Source organism: Pantherophis guttatus, chromosome 4, assembly GCF_059756535.1.
Source record: "Pantherophis guttatus breed Tessera chromosome 4, ASM5975653v1, whole genome shotgun sequence".
Lineage (NCBI taxonomy): Eukaryota > Metazoa > Chordata > Lepidosauria > Squamata > Colubridae > Pantherophis > Pantherophis guttatus.
In genome coordinates, this window is record NC_142066.1 from 154,299,558 (window position 1) to 154,316,552 (window position 16,995).

Below are 16,995 nucleotides of genomic sequence, written 5' to 3' on the forward strand. Positions count from 1 at the left end.
TTCCTATCTCTACATTTTTTTTTAAAAAAAAATATTTAAATTTTGCACAATTTAATGTTTGTAAATAATGCACGAATTATCGTCACAGGAAAAACACCACAAATAGCTGTTGTTGAGGGAAATAATTTTTTTATGTTTTTAATGTAATAAAAGCTTAATAAAGTGTATTGGGGGAAAAAAAGAAATACCCCTCTTCGCTTTCCTATCTCTACAGACCTACGGCCGCCGACGTGGAGGAGTGGCCGCTTGCCATAGAGGGCGGGGCCTCGCTAGGCATCCTGGGACGTGTAGTTCTTTGTAGTTCTTCGTCTCTCTCTCTCTCCCAGGCATGTCCCTTACAGGGGATTCCAACAGTGAATGCTTCAAGCAGAGGAATTCCTGGGATGAGCTTTTGCCAAACTTGGAACTGCGGAGAAGTGTATTAACCTGCCAATCTGGGCGGTTTGGGTGCCATAGTTTGCAAAACTGCTCTAATCAACCCATTAAATACCATTACAGTGGTCCTCGACTTACAGCCATTCGTTTAGTGACCATTTGAAGTTACAATTGAAAAAAAAGGTGATTTATGATGCTTTTCCCACACTTAACATCATAATAACATCATAACTATGTAGTACGATGGACTGCAGGGCGGGTGCAATGTGTAACATGTTCACACTGGTGCTATAGGATTGGGTGTTTTGTTAATATGATTTATTGGGTTAGGGACAGAGGTGGGTTTCAGCAGGTTCTGACCAATTCTGGAGAGCCGGTAGCAGAAATTTTGAGTAGTTCAGAAGAACCGGTAGTAAAAATTCTGACTGCCCCCCCTCCCCCATCTATTCTCTGCCTCCCAAGTCCCAGCTGATTGGGAGGAAATTGGGATTTTGCAGTAATCTTCCCCTGCCACGCCCACCAAGCCACACCCACCAAGCCACACCCACAGAACCGGTAGTAAAAATTTTTGAAACTCACCATTGGTTAGGGATTTTCTGTTTTCACTGTGAGTTGTATTGTGTTGGGGGCGGGGGTGCACTGACAATAAAGATTTGAATTGAAGAACCGTTAGAGCACACAATCAAAATTCAGACACTTGGCAACTTGGCATTTATGACGGTTGCAGTGTCCCAGGTCATGTGATCACCTTTTGCGGCCAGTCGTAAGCCGAGGACTATCCGTAAACTAGTATTTTGCAACCTCAGCAGCTTTAAGTTGTTGAGACAATTCCCAGAACTGCTGACTAAGGAGTTCTGGGAGTTGAAGTCCACATAATTTAAAGCAGCTACAGGACACACATTTCTATCCCTTCTGCTGTAAATGCTCGACTGTTTCCTTATCAGGTTTATGGAATTGCACAGGCAGAGGTAATATTTAGGGGGGAAAAAATAAAACAGAAACATACCAACAGACAGTTTTAAGGATTCATTTCCCGTTTTTACATTTAGCCAGCAGCTGCCAAATATTTGAATACTATGCCAAACTCTATTCCTCTTCCGAAATGATCCAATTTATATAATACATCAACTAAACCCAGATCAGAATAAAACTTATTTTCTCTTTACCCTCCCCCCTTTAAAGATAAACTTTTTAGTTCTGGAATAACACAGCTTTGAGAAGCATTTTATTTTATCCAACTCCAACGGGGGTGGGGAATGGATGATGAAGCATTTATAGCACTTAATAAAAATATATTTAACTATGTCTCCCACATGCCATAAACAGCAATACAGGTAGTCCTCGACTTGTGACCATAGAATATCTGTTGTTAAGCAAGCAGTTAAGTGAGCTGTGCCCAATTTTACTAGTTAATTAATTTATTTATTTATTTGTTTGTTTGTTTGTTTCAATTTCTATACCGCCCTTCTCCAAATAGGACTCAGGGCGGTGAACAGCCAAAGTAAAAAACAGGACATACAAAATTTAAAAACAATTTAAAATAATTAGATATTTTGGCCGTAAATTAAAACAACCCAATTTAAAATCAATTTAAAATTTAACTCAAGCCAGCCCAGCTAGTTGAAATAAATAGGTTTTCAATTGCAGCTGTTAAATGAATCATGCAGTCATTAAATGAATCAGGCTTCCCGCATTGACCCAGCATGATGGATGCTGGCTGGGAAGATTGCAAATAGCGATTATAATGATCTCGGGATGCTACAATCCTTGTAAATATCTGTCAGTTACCGAACAACTGAATATGTGACTGTGGGAATCTTGGTTCATGTGGCTCTGGAGATATTAGTTGTAAGCGTGAGTACCAGTTGTATATCATGTCTTTTAATGCTGCTGTAATTTAAAATAGTTGCTAAATGAATTGTAAATTGAGGTCTACCTGTAAATTGCTTTTTTGAGGTCTACCTGTAAATTGCTTTTTTTTTTTAGATTGACTGATCAGGGCTGCATCCTAAATCCACTGTTGTTCACCCTGTTGACTCATGGCTGTTGTGCAAGGTTTGTCACCAACCATATTGTGAAGTATGCCAACGACAGAACAGTAGTGGGCCTTACTCAAGATGACAATGAGGGAGCTTACCGCAAGGAGATAGAGGGTGAACTGGTGTAATAAGAACATCCTTGTTTTAAACTAGAGAGATCATGGTCGATTTCAGAAGAGGCTGGCACAGCCACGTTCCTCTGTCTATAAACGATTCCCCTGTGGAGATGGTTAGCAGCATCAAACTTCTGGGTGTGCAGCTAACGAGTAGGCTGGCTTAGTTGCTCAACAGCGAGACACCGGTGAAGCGGGCATAGCAGTGCCTGCATTTTTTGCGTCGCATGATAAAAGTACATCTGGAGGAAGTACCCTGTCCTCACCACTTTCTATAGAGGGATGATTGAGAGCATCCTGTCATATTGCATCATGTCTGGTTTGGAAGCATCACTGCTTCAAACAGGAAGGTGTTGCAGAGTGGTGAGGATGGCAGAAAAGATCATTGGTAATTCACTTCTTCCTATCCAGGACGAGGCCTATGAGCGATGCTTGAGCAGGGTCCCCAGGATTATCTGGGACCCTACATGTCCTCCTCACCACTGCTTTCCTTGCTACCTTCCGGGAGGAGAGGGTCCGTGCAGTGGTGAAATCCAAATTTTTTTACTATCGGTTCTGTGGGCGTGGCTTGGTGGGCGTGGTGTGGCTTGGTGGGCGTGGCATGGGAAGGATACTGCAGAATCTCCATTCCCATCCCACTCTAGGGAAAGGATACTGCAAAATCCCCATTCCCTCTCCACTCTTGGGGAGAAGGATATTACAAAATCTCCATTCCTACTCCACTCTGGGGCCAGCCAGAGATGGCATTTTCTAGTTCTCCGAACCAGTCAAAATTTCCGCTACCGGTTCTTCAGAACTTGTCAGAACCTGCTGAATTTCACTCCTGGCTTTGTGGTATCCGAAGCAGAACATCCAGATTCGGCCACAGTTTTGTTCCATGCAGCATCAACCTTGTGAACTTGCAAGCTTCCTCTTCCCGCTATGTATTCGAGATGGACAGGGGTTAACATTAATATGTATTTATATGTAAGGGTGTAGGTATATACATACGTATGTAAGTCTTTGGTTATTCGGGTTTTCTCCCGCGTAAAATTGGAAGTGTCTTGGCGACGTTTCGACGAAGTCTCATTCGTCATCTTCAGGCTGGTGTTTTCAGCTCGAAGCCGAAAACACCAGCCTGAAGATGACGAATGAGACTTCGTCGAAACGTCGCCAAGATACTTCCAATTTTACGCGGGAGAAAACCCGAATAACCAAAGACCTACATACAAATACCCACAAAAACCTCAGAAAACAAATATATACGTATGTATATAGCATGTCTACCTGTGTGTTATATACACTTTTGAGCAACAGAATTTCATTTTTAATGTGTGCCAGCGTGACCATAGGGGGGGAAAAATGACTATAAAGGTCATACCTTATTCCTCTAAACTTGTAATAAGGCATGGACATTACCCCAAGAATTAACAGTGGCATTTGACAAGGGAATTGTAAAGACAGCGTTAGTCTAAAACTAGACTTTGGCATACCACCTATGCATCGTTCAACATTATAAACTAAAATCCAATTGTTAGTTGGCATGAACAGTCTATTTCAGGGGTCCTCAACCTGTGGTCCATGGACCGGCACTGGTCAGAAACTGAGCCACACAAACAAGCTAAGCCCCATCCGCGGGATGCAGGAAGCAAACGAAACCACGCCCCCTCTGTCCGCGGAAAAACCTTTCTCCACAGAACTCGTCCCTGGTGCCCAAAAGATTGGGGATCCTTGGTCTGTTTAACATAATGCCTTCATGTAGTATTGTGTGAACAGGACATTGGTGTGTTGCATTCTGAAAACAAGTGAAACTCCTACATTTGAAGCCTCCTTCTACCTTCAAGCCGAGAAGCAAACACAACACACAAATAAAGGAGAATATTTGTAGCTCAGGGTTGAAATGAGCTTGGTTATTTTCTTGCAGAGCGTTTAGTAATGAACTTATGATGTTACCTGCTTTGGGCAGTGGTAGGCTGCAACCGGTTTAATCATTTGTTTTGTGAGCGTGCACAGCGTTCAACATACAGCAATTTGAAGCTCAGCTGCTTACCTTCTAAGGCAGCCCCAGCAGTGATGGGTTTCAAATTTTTTACCATCAATTCTGTGGGCGTGGCTTGGTGGGCGTGGCAGGGGAAGGATACTGTAAAATCTCCATTCCCACCCCACTCCAGGGGAAAGATTACTGCAAAATCCCCATTTCCTCCCAATCAGCTGGGACCTGGGAGGCAGAGAATAGATGGGGGCGGGACCAGTCAGGCGGTATTTACCGGTTCTCCGAACTACTCAAAATTTCCGCTACCGGTTCTCCAGAACTGGTCAGAACCTGCTGAAACCTACCTCTGAGCCTGGGTAAGTAGAACAAGTGGAGGTGTGGAAATCAGCTGTGCTGTGCGAATCAGCTGAGCCAGAAAGAAGCAAATATAGGACAGGATAAAGCGGGGCCAGCTGATAGTCAGAACTACCGGTTCGCTAGAACCGGTCCGAATCGGCAGCAGCCTACCACTGGCTTTGGGTAATGAAATGTCTGCAAGAAAACAACCAAGTTGAGAGAGCACCAAGGACCCCTCAGAAAAACACAAAATAAGAAGGATTCTTCTAACAGGGATAGAACTATTTCTGAGTGTATCTACAGAATTTATTTCAATCACTTCTGAGTTCGTTTTAATAGCCAATTGATGGAGTGTCTATTTAAGGCACTCTATGAATTAGTGGTCAGTGAGCAGCAAAGAACTCTTAACTTTTTCCAAACCTCTTAGGTCAGTAATGGTGAACCTTTTAGGCACAGAGTGCCCAAACCAGAGCCTTGGTAGTACAGGGGTTTAAGGCACCCTGTTATTAAGCTTATTAAGACCAGCTGCCTGCAATTACTGCAGGGTTCGAATCTCGCCAAGGCTCAAGGTTGACTCAGCCTTCCATCCTTTCTAAGGTAGGTGAAATGAGGACCCAGTTTGTGGGGGCAATAAGCTGACTTTGTATAAATATACAAAAGGATGAAGGCTATTGCTTAGCGCATTGTAAGCCGCCCTGAGTCTTCGGAGAAGGGCGGCATATAAATCAAATTTAAAAAAAAAAAAAAAACAAAAAACAGAAGGTGCATCCACGCCAGAAACCCAACGACCAGCTGGCTGAGCTGGGGCAACAGCGCGTGTGCCCACAGAGAGGCTCTGTGTGCCACCTCTGGCATGTGTGCGATAGGTTCGCCGTCATGGTCTTAGGCTAATCCAGGTTTAGGCCAATTTAAATTAAAAGATAGTAAGTCGATGTAGTTGTAGATCCTGAGATCTGCTTGTGATCCTTAGACAATGTGCGATCTTAACCCTATTTTCCCTGGTAGGAAAAAAATTGAATTCATGTGCGTACAGATATGAATGAACTTGCTTTTTTTTTTTTAAAAAAAAAAGCAGAGTTCCTAGTACCAGTACTTCTTTCTTAATAGGCTATGTATTTTCTTTTGTCTTTTTAAACAAATTGTATAGAATACATAAATTAGTATGGAAACTTCCACTGTATTTGGAATAGGCACACCAAAAGCAACATATTCCAGTTAGCTAAGCCGCGTTTGATTTCCATAGATCTAAAGTCAACATATTCCTTTTCTTTTTCATGTTTTTGGTCTGTTTTATTCTCTTTTGTGCATATAAATCACAGCCAGAGAAATCAGCAAAAATGAAATCAAGGCACCTGAGGAATAATTCACATCTATTTACATATCAACATAGATGGAGAAAGAGCACAAGAGAACACAATAATATATTGATGGCAAAAGCTGTGCATAATTGTCACAAAGACTGCCAAGGTACAAACATCATTTCTGAAGGCATTCAAGAAACAATGGAAACTACAAGGCAGGAACTCCAGTTCAACTTAAGGAGAAGTACAAGAGAAAAACTGAGAAAGGAAATTCTCCAAAATGGGCTGAGATGAACAAGTAACAATTTACACCTTCAAATATTCTTTACACATATTACTGGAATGCAAGTAAACTTTGATCCAAATACAAAGTAGAAAAATGATTATTTAAAAAAAGTTGGGGACATTGAGGACTTCTCCTTATCATCTTTGGATAAACAATGTTCTTAAAACAATAACAGAGTTGTTCTTTCTTAGAGATTGTAATTCATAGCACCAGAATGTCCAGTAATTTGTAAGTTTGGCTCAGAAGAACCAACAGAAGGAATAAGATGGCGGTAGCCAAGACGTAAGATTATTGGCACACCCTGCTGAACACATAGGGAAGGACTTCAGTCACCACCATAAAACAAATTTTCAAACTTGCTTTCTAAAACTCTATTGCATTCCATAGTTCTGCCCATCAAAAGCATCAGTTTACTAAAATTTCTATCTTACAGCATTAATAGATAGAGAATTCAGTCTGGAAGGCAAGGGTTGGAACTAATTAATGACAATTGAGCCCAGAATTGCTGTTGTTAAGTAAGACATTTGTTAAGTGAATTTTGCCCCCCTTTTTACAACCATTCATGCCACCGTTGTTAAGTAAGTCACCGCAGTTGTTAAGCTAGTAATACGGTTGTTAAATGAATCTGGCTTCCCCATTGACTTTGCTTGTCAGAAGGTCGCAAAAAGGGATCATGTGACCCCAGGACATTGCACCCGTCATAAACATGAATTAATTGCCAATTATCTGAATTTTACCATGTGATCATGATTGTGTGAAAAAACTTTGCAAGTCATTTTTTTACATGCCATTGGTAACTCTGAAAAGTCACTAAATGAATGGTTGTAGGTCAAAGGCTACATGTACTACACAATCACCAAAAAAGGCATAAATTCTTCAAGCAATCTCTGCTTGTTTTACTTTTTAATCACTGTAAAAGTAGCCCATAAAATGTATTTTTTAAAATCTGTCTTAAGGATCTTGTGCTGGAAGCACTAGGGAGTGAAAAATTAAACGAAGCAAAACAAATCAAAAACAAAATCACCCTTATTTTCTGAGGATGAAATTTATAATTAGGTTTCTCATCAGCACAGAATGTAAATTAAGTGAAATATGTGCTAGATATACACATTTGTTTAAAGTACCCAAGGACTTCAATCTCAGGCATTTCAGCTCAAAAACTAGATCACTGGCAGAGGAAATATAAATTATACCACCACAGGAATTTTAACTTTCTGAGAAATATTCAAACCAACAATTTGCAGAATGAATGAAGAAAAAATGGCAGAGAATGATTTGGTTCTGGGTGCTTAGTAGCCTTGTACAGGAAGTCCTTGACTTATGACCATTTGTTTAACCAAAGTTATAATACCTTCGGGGGAAAAAAAATTATGACCTGCCTTTCCATTTACTACTTTGCAATTTCGTGATCACTATTCAGATGTTTGGCAAGATGGCTGAAGTCCTGCAATCATTAAGATTTGAGATCTATCCAGCTGGTTTCTGACAAAAATAAATAAAATCAATCTGGGAAGATAGATTTCTTTAATGACCATGGTAAAAATGACCCAGTCATGTAATGACTTGTTTTATGACCGCACCAACATACAATGGAAATTCCAGTCTCAAATATGGTTGTAAGTTGAAGATTACATATATATTGTTTCCTTTTAGCACTGACCCAAACCTACGTTCCTTGATGAATCTGATTCTCTTTTTGCCTTGAAAGCCTAATTGTCCACATGGAAAATTATCTCTTCCAAGGCTGAAAACATTTTAATCTTGTTTATTCCGTCCTTTCCACTGTTCTACAGTATTTATATGCTTGATTTGAATGGGATTTGGGGGGTATTTGGTAAACCTCTTTCACTAAATTAAACTGAGTCAGTTGTCATTATTAGATTGAACAGTTCTCATCAAGCTGAGATAAATTGACATTTTTTCCCCACATGATGCATTCGACTAACCTAGCAGAGAAAATTATTCTGCCCTGGAAAATGTTTTCTTTTGTTGTTGTTGTTTTTAATAAGTGTCTACTTTATTTAAAAATAAATAAATAAATAAGTTGATCACAAATTAATTTGCGGGAAAGAGCAACGTTTCATTCGATAACAGAATCCGTCTCTTCGCCCAGCCCATTGACAAAGTTAATGCCGATATCTTATAATTAAAATAATTGCTCAATGCTATTTGGTGGAAGAATTTTGTGTGATACCCACAGACCTCAAGCCTGAGGATATTTAATTTATCCTTTTGCAACAATGGTGGGTGAAACAAGGAACAGCTCTGCCATCTTTTAATAACTTTGTGATTTTAGAAGAAAACTAAATATAAGCCATGAAATTTAGCAATGGCAGACAACTGCCCTCTGCGGTTTTAACAAAATATTTAACATGTGATTGGGATATAACTTTTTTCCTTCCTTTTTTTTAGGGTCAAAGGTTTGGAGAAGCCCTCTATGCTCTTAAATTTCTCTAGTGTTTTTTTTTTTTTTTAATTCAAGGCGATTATTTTGTAAGCGCATGAATGAATCACAGCTTTTCCTTTTTCAAAGGTTTCTGGAAATGGGGTTCTTCTAAGGTCCCCTTTCAAAGCTACCTATTGGCAGACAACAACTAAGCTGGTCCTGAAAAGCAGTTTTACTCAAGTGTTCTAGTCAAGAATCTTATCAAATTCCTTCATCTTGTTCCTTAGTGGCGGATCCAACCCATTCAATTCTCATCGGAAAGCTACCTAAGCAGAGCATCTGCCAATATTCACAAGGCACACACAGCTCTATTAATGGCACCAACGGTTTGCCAAAACCTCATTTTCACTGATCATCCAGAACAAGGGGTCTTCAACCTTGGCAACTTTAAGACTTGTGGACTTCAACTCCCAGAGTTCTGGGAGTTGAAGTCCACAAGTCTTAAAGTTGCCAAGGTTGGAGACCCCTGATCCAGAAGGATCAAGACGGATGGAGGTTCAGCTTAAAGGCACGACAAGATCCAGACAAGGGAGGCCTGATAAGAAAAGTACACAGACCAGGGAGAAGCAACTCAAGTGAAGTTGAATGGAGCCTCACACAGGTCTCCGTTGTCATTCACACCTTTTCTTTAGGCATGAAGTCTTTGGTTTCTTCCTTCTCTTCCAACAGGAACTCCTGCTAGAGGCTGAAGGTCACAAACGCATGCCTCAAAAGATCTTCGGCGGTGGGCCTACGCTTTTCTTCGACGAAGATCAGCTTGAGAAAGTTGCGGCAGTACTCCGAAACCCCGTCGGGAAGCTGAGGCTTGGTTGGCTGAGTTGCAATCTTGAAGATGGCCGCCATGGCTTCATATTCTGCCCACGGTGGTTTTTCAGTCAGCATTTCTACCACAGTACAGCCCAAGCTCCTGAGAAAGATCACGGAGGGGGGGAAAAAACCCACCTCAAAATGTTTATTTCTGCAACGCTTTTTTGGAAGGCAAAGAGGACTCCGCCCTCCTCCTTGGTTTCCCATCGTATCAAACCTGTTGTCAGGTTTCGGCTATCTGTCAGGTTTCAATGTCATCTCAAATAAATTGCACTCCCAAACAATTAATCTTTGCTGAAATATTCCATTTATTGAGTACGACAGATCTGGCCCCGACTTCGTTGTAGCCGATACTAACCCTCTGACCTGCAAACCCTTCCCTTTCCGTTCCCCAATTCTCATCTTCCCATTGGCCATTTTCCAAGTCAGTCTCCCCAGCTTCTGACCTAAGCCCACAGGAATGTCCCCCTCCCATCCCATCTCCTAGGGGATATTATCTACAGAGAAAATAAGTAGGTGAAAAGTCAAGCCTCGTCTTTTTATGGCAGCATCAGAATGCTGACACCTGTAAATGAAGTTGGATTGGGAAAATGGTTCTTACCACACGTCAGCCTTCCTTCCGTAGCCTTCTCCGCTGATCACCTCTGGGCTCATCCAGTAGGGAGTTCCCGTGACAGATTTTATGCCCGTTCCAGACATGCAGATCGTCTGAATGCGTTTGCTGGCCCCGAAGTCTCCTAGTTTTATGTTCCCGACAGAATCTCTCAAAATGTTGGCACCTAGTTTGGGAAAAAGAAAACAACGAAGGGAAGGGAGACAAAGAAGGAGAAGAAAGATGAAGGAGAAGGTGACGAGGAGAATTAAAAAAGACAAAGAGGAGAAGGAAAAGACAGAAGAGGAGGAGGAGGAGGAGACGGAGAGGAGAATAAGACAGATAAAAAGAAAAAGGGAAAGATAAACGAGGAGGAGGAAAAGACAAGGAGGAGGAGAATAAGATAGACAAAGAGGAAAAGATACGCGAAGAGGAGGTGGAGGCGAGGGCAAATGAGGAGAAGACAATATAACAGAGAGTCAGCAGTAAATTGGCAAGATATTGCTGTAAATCTTGAATTCCATCTCCCTTAGTTAAGTGCCTAGAGCTTAGCATTTGATTGCATACAATGAAGATTGAGATAATCACAAGACAACATATTTGCTTATATTCAGGGCCATACTTTTACCTCTAGGGAGTCACATGAACATGCAATGCAGCCCTTGGAAAGCGAAGTCTTATCAGCCTCCAAAACAAATCTCACATATTTTCTCTAGCAGCTTCAATTTGTGTGTGTGTGTGTATTTGTCCACGATTATGCGGATAACTCCTGCTCCTCGACAATTGCAACCTTCCTCATATTGTAAGAATCTTTGTGTGCGTGCACCAATGTATTAAAAAATTTGTATTGTAATAAAATAGTATGTGTATGAGTCCATATTTTAAAAATGCACGATGTTAAATAATATAGAGTATGTGTGTGCCTATCTCTTTACCTTTATATCAATGTTGTACAATGTTGTACAATGCCCCAATGATGGTCCTACTTTTATTGGCAAGTCATGTTTTAATTAGCATATCCTTTCTGGTATAAAATTCCTGGCTTTTTTGGTTGCTAAAGTTCTTACATTAATCTGGAGCGGCATTCCCCCCTTTTTGTTCCAATTCAATTTGATAAAAGAGAAAAAAGAGAATTTGCTTTAAATACGACTTAAAGGAGGGGGTGATTTCAATGAGATTCTAATAAATAGGAACAGGTCAATGGTGAAATGTAAAATTTGTTACTACTGGTTCTGTGGGCGTGGCTTGGTGGGGGGGTGGGTGTAATATGACCGAGTGGGCATGGTCAACTTTTTTTCTTTTTAAACCATTTTTTCTACAACCTCTTTGGCTGAAGAGGTTGTAAAAAAAATGCTTTTAAAAGCCTCTGATGATCCCAGCTGAGCCGCGCGATCATCAGAGGCTTTTGTTTTTACATTTAAAAGCATTTTTTTCGGCCAAAGAGGTTGCAGAAAAAATGCTTTTAAAATTTTTTTAAAAAGTCTCTGATGATTGAGCGGCTCAGCTGGGCAATGGGGGGGGGGTGCAGGAATTTTTGCTACCGGTTCTCCGAACCACCTGCCTCCATCACTACCAGATCGGGTGATCCGGTCCAAACTGGGAGCATTTCACCCCTGATACAGGTAGTCCTTGACTTACAACAGTTCGCTTAGTGACCATTCAAAGTTACAATGATCAAGAGCCTTGGTGGCGCAGCAGACTAAAGCACTGTTAAGTAACACCAGCTGCCTGCAATTACTGCAAGTTCAAATCTCACCAAGGCTCAAGGTTGACTCAGCCTTCCATCCTTTCGAGGTAGGTAAAATGAGGACCCGGTTTGTGGGGGCAATAAGATGATTTTGTATAAAAAAGAACACTGCTTGGGGGGGGGGGCGCGAAAGCCCTACTAAGCAGGTATATACAAAAGTATGAAGGCTATTGCTTAACGCATTGTAAGCCACCCTGTGTCTCCGGAAAAGGGCAGCATATAAATCGAACCAATAAAATTTATCACACTTATGACCATTGCAGCATCCTCATGGTCACATGGTTTTATATTTGGATGCTTGACAACTGTCTCACATGTATGACGGTTGCAGTGTCCCAGAGTCAGATGATCACCTTTTTCGACCTTCTGACAAGCAAACTCGATGGGGAAGTCAGATTCACTTAACAACCGTGTGACTAATTTAACAACTGCAGCGATTCACTTAACAAATGTGGCAAGAAACGTCATAAAATGGGGCAAACCTCACTGAACTAATTTCTCACTTAGCTATATAAATCCTGGGCTCAATTATGGTCGTAAGTTGAGGACTACCTGTATTGAGATGGCCTTGCCTTAATTTAGTGACAAGGTGGGCGAAAGACGTACGGTATGTGAGAAGATTCTCTTAAATGCCTCTAGTTCCCCTTAAATGCCAAAGAAAGATGTTAAAAGGGTTTTTTCAACCTCAACAATTTTAAAATCAGTGGACTTCAACTCCCAGAATTCCCCAGCCAATGTGGGGGAAATCCACCATCTTGAAGTCGCTGAGGTTGATATTTTCTGCCTGTTGTTTTTTTCTTGCTTGTTCCTCAGATTGGGAAACTGGACCCCAAAGGACGATTCAGAAGTATATAATGCAGAATCCTCCCGAATCCTTTTCACTTCCAACAATACAATCAGCTCAGGGGATTAACAAGAACCTATCTTAGAAGAATTCTAAACGTCCTGCAAATAAAGTAGGAAAATAAAAGCCATTTTCATGGTGGGATTAAAACCTGTGAGAAACTGCACTGAAGATTTCATCACAACTTCGATTTTCATTCCAGGCTCCGTCAAGTTGGGAGAACTTTTTTTTTTTTTCATTTGGTCCTTGAAGCCTCTGGGCTGACTTAAAATGTCACCTGAGATGGCATGTTGTGCCTACCTTTAATGTCCCTGTGTACAATCATGTTGCTATGGAGGTAGGAAACTCCTTGTAGGATCTGCCTTGTGTATTTACGAGTCACATTCTCTGTCAAGGCGCCATAGGATTTTAGCTGATCTTTGATTGAACCCTAAAAACACACACACACAAGAGATGAATTACTGATTAGTTTTTGGCTTCCTGAAACTCTACACCTTCTGAAAAGTTTCTAAACTCCTGGGGTGCCAGCTGTAGTTTAAAGGCACAAATAATCATATTTGAGTCAGCCGCACCTCCACCAAGTGCTGACAGTACAGAAGGAAATTACAGATAGTTTTTGAGTTATAACCATGATGGGCAGTGTCCACTACAGTTCCCTGTAATGGAGCCTGTTCATCACTGCCATAATTCATGACTGTCATTAATCAAGACACCCTTGTGATGGATCCAATTTTACCTAGAACTAAGGAGAAATTTCCTGACAGTCAGTGGAACAGCTTGCCTCAAGAAATTGTGGGTGCTCCATCAGTGAAGGTTTTTAAGAAGAGATTGGACAACCATTTGTCTGAAATGGTCTAGAGCCGTGATGGCGAACCTATGGCACGCGTGCCACAGGTGGCATATGGAGTCATGTCGCCTGGCACACCAACTCAGCTAGGGCGCGCATGCATGCACCAGCCAGCTAATTTTTGGGCTTTCTGCGCCCATCAGAAGTAGGGAAACAGACTGTTTCCTGCCTCTGGAGGGCCTGGGGGTAAGGTGGGGAAGACTGTTTTCGCCCTCCCCAGATGCATAGAGAGGATCTGGAGCCAGGTGAGACAGAAAAACGGGCCTACCGGGATATCGCATGCCAGGAGCGGGGTGGAGGGGGGGGTCATGTACACATGCACGGGGGGGCGCATAGAATTATGGGTGTGTGGGCACACTCGCGCATGAACCTCCCCCACACACCCCGTTCCTGGCACGTGATGGCAAAAAGATTAGCTATCACTGGTCTAGAGTTTCCTGCCTGAGTAGGGGTTGGACTAGAAGACCTCCAAGGTCCCTTCTCGCTCTGTTATTCTTTTATCACTTCTTTTGTGGTCAATCAACACCGTCGCCAAGTGAACACCATGGTTGTTAAGTGAATCAAGAGTTTGTTATGGGCTGAAATACAAAGTAAATGCCAGTTGTTGGCAAAAAAGTTGTAAAATGCAGTCACCTGACCACAGAACATTGGAAATGACTAGCAACACAGACTTCTGACTACATGAAGTGCAGTCATGTGACTGTGTAGGGAAAAACCATCTGAATTTTGAATGCAGGTCGTAAGGGAGGCACTGAATGGCCATTAAACGAGGGTAAGTCGAGAACTACCTATACAGTATTAGCTATTAGAGCAGACGTTTTGTGTTGGCCACAATGGGAAAGAGAGAAAAAAATATTTCTTATCCATTCTGTTTGCAAGCTGCCAGAAAGTTCACAGAACAGCCAAATGGCACCAACGTGAATATTTTTTAGTGTTTTCCCTCATAAATACAGGTAGTCCTCAACTTACAACCATTCATTTAGTGACGGTTGCAACAGCACTGAAAAAAAGTGACTTTAGACCAATTTCCATACTTACGACGGTTACAGCATCCCCATGGTCAGGCGAGTAAAACTTGGGTATTTGGCAACCGGTTTATATTTATGACAGTGGCAGTGTTCTGGGATCGGTTGTGCGATCAGTTTTTGCGACCTTCTGGCAAGCAAAGTCCATGGGTACGTTTAACAACCGTGTTTCTAACTGAACAACTGCAGCGATTCACTTAACAACTGTGGCAAGGAATGGTAAAATGGGGCAAAACTCACTTTAAGCCTCGCTTAACAACAGAAATTTTGGGCTCAATAGTGGCCATAAGTCGAGGCCCATACCCAACTCCTCTGATTCACTGAATGGTGGGTTTAGGATATGGGGCCGACACGGTCCGCCCAGTTCTTTTGAAATTGCTTCCAAACAAAATGAGGTCTGGCCAAAGCGCTTGTATTTTGGGGTAAGAAACAAAGAAAAGCGAATATTAGCATCTGTGTTATTCGGAAACCTTTGTTCTCAGGCCCTCATGCTTCCTGGTTGGAAAAAGCCCTTTGTTTCCTTTTTCCTTTTTTCATTCTTTTGTGGTGACTCTCCATCCAGCCATTTCCAAACGAGGATTTCAGCTCTTCCTCTTCCCAGGTTTAGACTGAGTTGGTGCAAATTGTACAAGGGAACTCAGTTTAAAGCAGCTAGCTGGAATCGGCACTCAGACAGTCCTACGCAGATATTCCTTAATTCATAACTTACAATTTAGTGACTATTTAGACGGCACTGAAAAAAAATGGCCGTGCCCATTACAACCACGACAGCATCCGCATGGTCATGTGGTCAAAATTTGGGCACTTGGCATGTATTTAAGATAGTTTCACTGTCCTGAGGTCACATCATTGCCTTTTGTGACATCTAAGCCAGCTTCTGACAATCCAAGTTAATGAGAGAAGCAGGATTCATTTAAAAATGTGCGACTCACTTAATAACTGCAGTAACTTGGCGAACAATCAATTCAAACAGGTCACACAATCCGGTGCGACTCACCTCACAACTGTCTTATTTAGCCATGGAAATTCTTCTCCCAACTGTGGTCATAAGTCAAGGACTAACTGTATTGTTCCCCTGGAATAGTGTTTTTCCTCAACCTCAGAAAACTTTAAGATGTTTTAATTTCAACTCCTAGATTTCCCCAGCAACATGCTGGCTGATGAATTCTGGGAGTGAAATCCACTATGGCTCCCTTTATTAGCAATAGCACTTATACCGCTTCACAGTGATCTGCAGCCCTCTCTAAGCGGTTTACAGAGTCAGCTTATTGCCCCCAACAATCTGGGTCCTCATTTTACCCACCTCGGAAGAATGGAAGGCTGAGTCAACCTTGAGCCTGTCAGGATTGATCTCCTGGCTGTGGGCAGAGTTAGCAATACTGCAGTCTAACCACCACACCATCAGTTTAGACAGCAATAGCGCATAGACTTATATACTGCTTTACAGCCCTCTCTAAGCGGTTTACAGAGTCAGCCATTTGCCCCCAACAATCTGGGTCCTCATTTTACCCACCTCAGAAGACTGGAAGGCTGAGTCAACCTTGAGCCTGGTGAGATTTGAACTGCCAAATTGCAGTCAGCAGAAATAGCCTGCAGTACTGCACTCTAACCACTGCGCCACCATGACTCATTGTTAATTTATTAGTTTATTTTATTATTGTTAATTTATTTTTGAAAACTCCTGAAAAGTGAATTATTTCAGAGATGGGATGTTGCCATTTTATTTTCTAACTTTCATTCTTACGGTAATGCGGTGGGTTTTGTTTTTAATGTTGTAGAGGTAGTCCTCGACTTACAACCAAAATTTGACCCCGAAACAACTTTTGTTAAGTGAGACATTTGTTAAGTGAGTTTCGCCTCATTTTATAACCTTTCTTGCTACAATTGTTAAGTGAATCACTGCAGTTGTTAAGTCAGTAACACGGTTGTTAAGTGAATCTGGCTTCCCCATTGACTTTGCTTGTCAGAAGGTCGCAAAAGTTGACCACATGATCCCAGGACATTGCAACCTGTCATAAATATGAGTCAGCTCCGCAAACATCTCAATTTTGATCACATGACCATGGGGATGCTGCAACGGTCATAAGCGTGAAAAACGGTCATAAATCACTTTTTTTCAGTGCTGTTGTAACTTTCAATGGTCCCTAAGTGAACTGTTGTAAGTGGAGGACTACCAATGGATGGCTGTGGGGTTTTAGAATTATACCATGAATATTTTCCATATATTCTTTTTATCCATATGTAAGCTGTGAAGAATCTCTTCGA

At 41.6% G+C, this 16,995-nt stretch overlaps 1 protein-coding gene across 2 annotated transcripts in view; it reads right to left on the reverse strand.

Annotated features, from left to right (window-relative positions):
* Positions 1-6,098: 6,098 nt before the first annotated feature.
* The window catches only part of LOC117654825 (mitogen-activated protein kinase kinase kinase 3-like), a 100,263-nt gene continuing 89,366 nt past the window's right edge, over positions 6,099-16,995 (reverse strand). For both annotated transcript variants that reach the window (XM_034401748.3, XM_034401746.3), the window contains exons 15-17: positions 13,159-13,288; positions 10,277-10,454; positions 6,099-9,775 (exon numbers count right to left, since the gene is read on the reverse strand). In XM_034401748.3, the coding sequence (XP_034257639.1) occupies positions 9,547-9,775; positions 10,277-10,454; positions 13,159-13,288 (537 nt within the window). In that variant the 3' untranslated portion in view covers positions 6,099-9,546. The remainder of the gene's footprint in view (positions 9,776-10,276; positions 10,455-13,158; positions 13,289-16,995) is intronic.